The 8,764-nt window shown below is 59.2% G+C and overlaps 1 protein-coding gene across 4 annotated transcripts in view; it reads left to right on the top strand.

The window, feature by feature from the left end:
- The window catches only part of DPP6 (dipeptidyl peptidase like 6), an 841,237-nt gene extending 835,930 nt beyond the window's left edge, over positions 1 to 5,307 (top strand). For all 4 annotated transcript variants that reach the window (XM_082692922.1, XM_082692925.1, XM_082692923.1 and 1 more), the window contains exons 23-26: positions 339 to 397; positions 1,162 to 1,234; positions 1,331 to 1,404; positions 3,344 to 5,307. In XM_082692922.1, the coding sequence (XP_082549048.1) occupies positions 339 to 397; positions 1,162 to 1,234; positions 1,331 to 1,404; positions 3,344 to 3,490 (353 nt within the window). In that variant the 3' untranslated portion in view covers positions 3,491 to 5,307. The remainder of the gene's footprint in view (positions 1 to 338; positions 398 to 1,161; positions 1,235 to 1,330; positions 1,405 to 3,343) is intronic.
- The last annotated feature ends 3,457 nt before the right edge of the window (positions 5,308 to 8,764 follow it).

Genomic DNA, 8,764 nt, shown 5'->3' with positions numbered 1-8,764 from the left:
AAAAACAAAGGCAAATCCGGATGAAAATCTGCTCTTTGGGATTTGTCTTTCCTACGTGTTGAAAACAAAGGACAGGTGGGGGGCGGAGGGCTCTTACCCTCTTTATTGAGGTTTCAGATGAATGGTTTCGTTGATGGAGATTTGGTCTGTTGCTTAAACCCGACCACCAACTCTAGCATGTTCGAACGCTAGCGCGGTGCTGTCTGCTTCCCCGGGCAAAACCCCGCAGGTTGAGGGGTGTCTTAGAAGCAGCATCTGCCCTGCAAGGGGGCGCCCCCCCATCTGGGGCTCTGCGCAGCCTCGCCCCGGGTAACCTGCCTTCCTCTGCCTGTGTCCAGCGTCCGCATTTTCCGAGAGGTACTTGGGTCTGCATGGACTTGACAACAGGGCGTACGAGGTATGTGTGGGCGCCCCGGCCGCCTGGCGGGATGGGGAATCGGGTGATATCGGCCCCATCTCTCCGGCCCCTTGCCCAGCTCTGGGACTCACACGGCCTCCCCGGGCCCACTGTGTCCTCCGTCTCCCCCACCAGACTCCCTCTGAGAAGACCCTCCTCCAGGCTGTGAGCCGAGGGGACCAGGGCCTCCCCCAGGTCTGCGCGGTTTCCCTCTCTGGCACCCGAGGGGTGAGGACAGAGTTAGGGAAGTCTTCCAATGGCCAGAGGGTCTGTCCCAGGGTCCACATTCATCGGGCACAGATGACTGCCCGTCCCCTTCCCCAAGGCTGGCTCCATTTTTGGGAAAATAAGCCATCGGTTGGGCAACAGAAAGATGCCACCTGCTCCTCCATGGCCACAGAACGGACTGTGCAGGTGTCATGTGTGGTGCTTCTTGGCGGCGGGTGGTGGCCACACGTCTGCCCCCGGGGATGGGGGGTGGCCTGGTTTCAGAGCCGGGATCTGTGCACAGACTGTCCGGCCAGCTGTCCTCCCCCAGTGGCACCACTGGCGGAAATAAGGCCCAGAGCCTCCCACAGCGGGTGAAACCGCTCCCATGCCCCCTTCCTCCTCCACGTGGGCGCCCCCCCAGGGCACCCGAAAGCCCCCGGTCCTCCCGAGACTGGCCCCCGGCCCCCGGCGACCGTCTCAGTCAGGGGTCCAGGAGGAGCCTCTGGCCAGCAGCAGGGCCCACTAACCTTGTCGCCTTGCCCCCGCGTGTGCAGATGACCAAGGTGGCGCACCGCGTGTCGGCCCTGGAGGGACAGCAGTTTCTGATCATTCACGCAACGGCGGACGGTAAGGGCCAAGGACACCACGTCTCCGCGTTGCCTTCATGCTGTTAGGGGACTAACCGGGCCTTTCCTCTCTCTCTCTCTTTTTTATTTTTAACAGAGAAAATCCATTTCCAGCACACGGCAGAGCTCATTACGCAGCTAATTAAGGGGAAGGCTAATTACAGCTTACAGGTACGGTATTTGCACATCTCTGCTCCGCACTCGGAGAGACACACTCCTTCTGTGGAAAAGGAACCGGCGGGTACTCAGTCAGTCCCCGTCCTGCAGACACACGCGCAGCACGGCGGTCCTAGGCGGGCAGGACGCGTGGGGCCAGACGCATCGGTGCGCGCTTGTCTTCTCTAGTAATTGGTGATGATGGCTCCATCCTGCCCTGGAGCCCTGTGCAAGGCCGGTTAGAACTGCACTGCCCCCCATGTCTGGGCAATGAGTGAGGCCAAAACGGCCACACACCACTACAGTGAGGCTGGAGGCGGCCCTGGCGGGTGAGGAGGGGCTGTTGTCCCAGCACGGATGCGAGCGGCCTCCTGGAGAGCTGGGGGCTTCCCATGGGCAGGTCCTGAGCCTTCTCCGCCAGCTCCCTCTGGACAGCAACACACGTTTACTGAATCCTGGAAGAATGTTCCAGAATCTTCTGTGGCTGAAGAAGCCATTAGAGGGCTGCCCTCACAGGCTTGTTTTCACTGGCATCAAATACTGACCCAGCGGCTCACGTCTGGGCGGCTTCTAGAATCATCTTCCGTTTCCTTCCTGACCATGGGTTCCCTTGGCAAAAACCATCTTACCCTGATGGCCTTTTCAGGTCTAGAGATAAATGGGAAATTTCGCCCACTAGGCAGCCCTGGCACGGACGGCCGCCTGCCTTCGTCCTGAGCCCCTGGCCTTCCACACCGCTGCTGCTTTGGAGGGTCACATAATGGCTGGGGCCGCAAGGAGCACTTCTGCAGGGAAGGGTTTGGCCTGAGTGTTGATGAGTGGAGAGAGGATGAGTGGTTCGTGTCAGCTTTGAGTTTACTCCGGAGAGTGTTCAGATCATGTAAGGTTGAGAGTCGCTATAGTACTGTTAAATACATTCTAGACACATAGTAATAGCCGCAGAAGGTTGAACAGTGAGTCTCCATGTGCTAATGTGAGTCACTCCCCACGGCATAGACTGAGCTAAGTCAGCAAGGTTTGGAGCAAGACGCATTGTAGACCACAGTAGAGACCATAAAAGGGACCCCAGCCCAGGGCCCTGCCTGCAGGCACAGTCATGTCTGCACAGATACGCAGCGAGTTGGTGGCCGTGACCAACTCCAGGGAAGGGCATAGGGCTTGGGGACCAAGAGCGGGAGAGATGTACACCCTTCCTTGGGTCCTTTTGTAGTACAGACATTTTTAGTCTGTGTAAGAGCTCCATTCCATCATTTAGAAGTACTCTGAAATGCTCCGGAGACCTGGAGGAAGCGGGATCACAAACGCTGGGGCAGCCTGGCTTCATGGGAAGCACGTAGGCTTCCCCATCACTACTTAGCCTTGGCTTTGAGTCCCTGCCGAACCGGTACCCTTGTGTGGCAACGCTGCAGCACCCCTAGGAGACAGGGGGCGTCATTACACGGGGTCCGTGCGGTCTGGTCTTACTCCAAGCGCTGAATCCTCACAAAACTTTATGAGCTGGGTTCTGTGACGATGACCACCTCCACTTGGCACAGCTGCAAACTGAGGCCCAGGAAAGGTCCCTGCCCGCAGCCCCAGGGTGAGCCTAACGCAGGTGAGGGTTATAGAGAGAGCCCAGAATTCTTCCCACGTCTCTGGGTAGCCTGGTGCCTGGAGACCCGGACCAGAGCCCCTGTAGTCCTGGGCTGTGTATCCAACCCGAACCCGCAGATCCAGACTGGGACAGGGTCTGTTGGACAAAACGTGTCCTAATTTAGCCCGCGGGTTCCCTGAGAGCCCACCGTGCCCGGCGGAGCCTCCCAGAGAAGGAGGAGCGGCTTGGGAAGTCCGGTTCTCCGGCTGAAACGGAGCCCTGCGTGTGCGGTGTCTGGGCGGTGCTGGGTTCGCATCCCCCGCGTGTCCCCAGGCCTGCGGGGGCCCCCGCTGGCATAACGTGTCCCCGCCTTCCCCGCAGATCTACCCGGACGAAAGCCATTACTTCCACAGTGCCTCCCTGCACCAGCACCTGTACCGGTCCGTCGTCGGCTTCTTCGTGGAATGCTTCCGGATTCAGGACAAGCCACCCGCGGCCACAGCGAAAGAGGAGGAGGAGGAGGACTGACCTGGAGCCAGCCCCGAGCACCGCGGGCGGGGGGCTCCTCCGGACAGTGTGCAGCCGGGACCCCGCCTCCCTCGCCCGCAGGGGCGGGGCCGGGGGCAAGAAGTGTGACTTCCCACAGCATGTGTGTCTTGCGTCCCGAAGGCAGTTTTGCTCCGGAAACCGGCTCCTTCCCAGGCCGAGACGCGTCACCGCTCACGAAGACTCCCCCGCGCCTGGAACCGCGGCCTCGCCTCCTCCCGGCCCCAGAGTGACCGGTGCATCCCACGGCCTCTCCCCAGGGAACGGAGCAAAGGATGGACAGCAGAGAAGAAACCGGCGCTCCGGTCCCCGCTGAGAAGCAGGAGCGTGCAGACCCGCCCTCGCTCGCCCGCCGCGCCCCTGTCCGCAGCTCCCCCGCCGCCCCCTGTCACCGCGCCACGGACACACTATAGCACAATTACCGTAACCGTACTTGTCCATAGATTGGCTTTGCTCCTTCCTGTAATTAGGAGACCCGGCATTTTAAGGGGCTGCACACAGTGTTACTGTAGCTAATGCTAGTGGTTAACCTTATGGAATTAATTCGTATTTTTCTATGGTTTCTACCTGACACTGTCTCCTGTCCTGAGGTTGTTTTGCTCGATTGCTCTCTTGCTTTCTTCCTTTTCTCTTTGTTCTTTCTTGCTTTCTTTTTTCTTTCTTTTTTTTCTTTTTTGTTTTGTTTTCTTTTTTTGGCTTTGTTTGGCTTTGTGTTCTTCAGTCGATGTGTAAGCTTCACACTCATTTGGATAAAGAAACAGATCAGAAGTAACTAACTGCTGTCTCCTCGAGACTGTCTTGAGACTTCGTGGAGAAATTTCAAAAAAAAAAAAAAAACTGAGGGGGAAAAAGACATCCAATACCATTCACTAAAAAAGAAAGAAAGAAAGAAAAGTCGTAAATAAAACTTCTTTCCCCCAAAGCTGCATTAGGATTTGGCTTAGAGTCACACGATCTCCCTCTGTCTTGAAGCCCATCCCTTCCCCTTGATGAGTTGTGGAGGCTTTTCAGATGGCCTTTGGTTAAAAAAAGAAGAACAAGAAAAGACAAAGGGTGGACTCCGCCCCTGGGTCTGTCACCTGTGCAGGGGACAGGCGTGTCCCCCAGGGGCGGGGGGGGGGATACGTGGGTGTGTGTCGTCACCTCCTGCCCTGGGGACAGCTCGGTGCCCTCACCTCCATGTGCAGACAGCCAGTCGACATGGAGGAGGCCCCCTGACCCTGGGTCCAGCGGCCCCCAGCGTATATCCCGTTTTGTTGTACATAAAGACAGGAACGGCGCTGCTCCTCCACCGGCTCTCACCGAGTCGCCTGCATGCCGATCGGTGGCTGACCGGCGCTCCCCACAAGTGCTAGTTCGAAACCTTATCCATCACTCTGGTTTGCTTTGGAGCCTGTCAACAGCTGGAACGGCAGCTTCTGGTCCTGCCGGGGGGTCCTCCACATCCCGTCAGCAGAGAAGATTGGTCCGTGTGGCTTTTGGTGTTTGGGGGTTTGGGTTTCTGCCACGGGGGTTTTGGACATCCGTTAGGATGAGCACAGTTGGAAGGTCGCCACCACGGATTTGTCCAGCCAAGACAGTACCTTGTGTGACGAGGACCCAGGCCCGAGCAGCAGGACCCACTGGGAATGCTACGTGACCCTGCTTCTGCTGTGTCAGTGGGCTTGACCGACTGCAGAGCCCACGAGGTCTGACGGGGGAGGCCAGCTTCGGTTGCGAGACCTGGCAGGGGAGGAGTGAGAATGTGGCATGGTAGCGTTTGTTCATCCATGGAATAAAACATTATTTTACCACGCGGACAGCTCTTTTCTTGCTTACTCTCCGCCCCTCCTTAGAAAGTGTGCAAAGCTTGACCTTTCTTAAGGTGCTTATGGAGCCCGGCCCAAGACGGACGCCGTCCTCAGGAACCTGCTGGTGTGCAGCAAATGAGAAATGGACCCCTGGCAGCAGAGTATCTGCAGCAGGAGGGACAGGACCGGCCAGACGGATGGCCGTCCCGAGCCAACCAGAGAAAATGAGTCTCAGTTGTCTCTCTTCATTTTAGGGAAAAGACAGATATTCCCTAACGCTAAGACCAAAATGGCTCTCAGTTGAGACTATAATATTGCCCACTAGAAAATTCTAGAAAAACCGCCCTGTACTGGGGACTCCTCTGGGGCGTCTCCAAGACATGGGCTGCCCCATCCTCAGAGGTGTGCGTGGGGGGGCTCTCCCCACTGCCCTGAAAACACACCCCTTCCTCCCCCACCTGACCTAGCGGTCCCAGGATGATTTCGTGATGGGTGGACGGCCTTCTGGAAGCCCCTGTTAAAATCCCAGTGTCACAGAGAGACTAGATGGGCATTTCAGAGACTCCCTTGGCACTCCTTCATTAGCACACGGTGTGGGATCTTAAGATCATCACCGGAGGGCCCGGGAAGCCTGGTGAGAGCCTGATACGCAGACAGGAACGTCCAGATCATATATAAACACGGGACCCTGGCCCTCGGCCCGCAGCCATCAGCCCCAATTGCCCAGGTGCGATCAGCAACGGCAGGCTGCCCCGGCGTCCCCCACCTCCAATTTAGGGCTAACGGGGAGAGCCAAATCCAGTCCCCCAACCAGTCCTGGAGGCTCCTGCTTCCAGTCAGCCGCCCTGGGCATTCCCGCACCCACGCCCGCCCGCCCCCCCCCCCCCCCCGTGGGGCACGGCTGACCCCCCCCACCTCCCGCCCTGAGGCTGCCCCGCCCCCTGCTTGCCGTGTCCCCACCGAGCGCACCACAGCGCTGAGCCCCGGCTCCAGCCAGCGGCCCCTACTTGCTCTCTTTTGGGGGTGTCTAATCGGCTCGGGCTTCCAGAACAACATACCACAGGCTGCGGCTTCAGCAACAGCAGCTTCTCCCAGTTCTGGAGACGGGGAGCCCCGGAAGGAGACGCCGGGCGATCGGCTCCTGGTGAGAGCTCCCTCCCCGGTTCACAGACTCCGCAGCGGGCCCTGACCTCTCGGGGTGGAGGCGGGAGGGCACGCTCTCTTCTGAGGGCGCTCACCCCTGCCCTGCGCGTCCCACGTCCTGCCCTCATCGAACCTCACAGCCTCCTCACCACCCACCCCCGACCACCACCACGCCGGGGTACGGTTTCTGTTTATTCTCCTTTGGCAGAAAGAGGGTGTTGGGGAGGAGTTGCCCAGGGGCAGCTGGTGCCCTGGGGTCGGGACGGAGGAAGGAGGGTCAGGCGGGGAGAGGCATGAGGAAGCGGGCGGAGAGGCAGGGACAGAGGGAGGGCGCCCCGCCCCAGGGAGACCTTCTCAAGGGGGCTTCCCCGAGGGTCCGGATGGGCTCTTCGGCAAACCACGGGCAGCAAAACTGCCATTCACTGCCCCCTCTCACCAGATGGGCGATCCCCAGGGGAGGCGAGGGCGCCACCCCAAGCCCGGGGAAGGCAGCAGCGGCACCTGTGCCTCTCTCCCCGCTGGGTTTTCTCGGGAGGATCAGCTCTGAAGGCCAGGCCTCTGGGCCTCACGGTGCCGCTGGGGCTCTCAGCCTCACAGCTTAGGGGTCCCAAGCCTCAGGCCAACACGGAGCCACACTGGGTGGAAATGGGGGACGATGTCTAGGTTCCGGGCAAACAACGAGTCCGCAGACGCGTCCAACTCCTGCTCAGTTCGGCCGGGCAGGGGGCCAGAGGCCCGCACACTTTCTAGCACCAAGCACGATTGAAGGCACCTGCTTGCGAATGTGTCACCTGGGACAAACCCCCTCTTTGGCACTTCCCTTTCCTAAAGCAAAAACCCAAAGCGGACGAACTCCAACAGCCGTGGCCACTGTCTCCCAGCACGGAGCTGTGGACAGAGTGCTCGGCGAGTTAGAGGTGAATCAGGACACGGTTCACCTCTCTGGACGCTTCCTTCCCAGCCCGCTGGTCCTCCCCTCTGAGCTTCGGCCTGACGCCAGCGCAGTCCCTCTCCCCCGGGGCAGCGGTGTCTGGCTGGGCTGGGAGACGGGGAGGCTGAGTGCTCTGCTCCATCCGGCCTCATCCTTGTGTCCCTGCCAGGCCTCCCGACGTCTCTGGGTCCCGTTTTCACAGTAAAATAGAGTAAGGGCAGCCATACCAGGCAGCTGTGAAAATTCAGCAAAATGTCCGTGACACACTTTGGAAGGCACGGGGGCCTGTGGCAACGTGCAGGCAGCAGGAGAAATTCCGGAGACGCTGCCCTTGGAATCAGGAGAGGCCAAAGCTCTGGGCCGCACCTGCTGCCTGTCCTCCCCACCTGAGCCCTCCACGGGTCCTGGGGACTCACACGTGCAGACACAGGACACACGGGGACACACAGGAGCCTGAGCCCTGAGGACTCGCTGCTCCTACTCTGCTCCAGCTCCCTGGGGTGGGCTGACGCCCCAGCAGGGTCACCATTCCCGGCTTCCAGACAGGACAGGCAGCTTGCCGGCATCCGGACCTAGGGCCTGGGGCACCCTGGGATTCCGGGTCAGGTGGGGCCGGGTGGGATCATGGGGCATTCTGGAAGGCCAGACTCTGGAGGACCCTGTCACATAGCACCTTAGTCCCATGACAGAGCAGCTGTTTCTAAAAGACCTGCCTCGGGACGCCTGGGTGGCTCAGTTGGTTAAGCAGCTGCCTTCGGCTCAGGTCATGATCCCAGCGTCCTGGGATCGAGTCCCATATCGGGCTCCTTACTCCGCAGGGAGCCTGCTTCTCCCTCTGACTCTGCCTTCCACTCTGTCTGCCTGTGCTCGCTCTCACTCTCTTTCTCTCACAAATAAATAAATAAAATCTTTAAAAAAAAAAAATAAATAAATAAATAAAAGACCTGCCTCTGTGGCCTGTCTTGTAGACGATAATCAGAAACGTTTTTCTAACATTCAGGATGCCTTGCATGACCTCGGGTCCTCAGTCCGAACAGCCCCTCCGGTCACCTGAGGCCAGGGGCACGCTGGAGCAGCCAGAGCACCTCCTGACCCAGGACGTGCCTGGAATGTGACTTTTGTCATTGGTGGTGGTGGTGGTGCAGATTCTCTCTGTTGAACTGGTTCCTTCTGGTGATTGGATTCTCACCCCATAAAGCTTTACTTGGAGGAGAGTAGACAGAGGGAGGCAGCATCCCCGTCCTCCAAGCTGGTGGGTTCAGATTTCTGGAAAGGAAGTCCCCTGTGGTCGTCAGCACTGAGACGACTCGGGCCACATAGCTGGAGACAGCAGGATGTGGAGGCCAGCAGAGGCCCAGCCAAGGGCCAGTGGGAATTGAGGTGCCCCTCCTG

The sequence above is a fragment of the Mustela nivalis genome (assembly GCF_964662115.1).
Source record: "Mustela nivalis genome assembly, chromosome: 12".
In the NCBI taxonomy this organism is placed as follows: domain Eukaryota; kingdom Metazoa; phylum Chordata; class Mammalia; order Carnivora; family Mustelidae; genus Mustela; species Mustela nivalis.
This window is presented reverse-complemented; position numbering and strand designations above follow the sequence as displayed.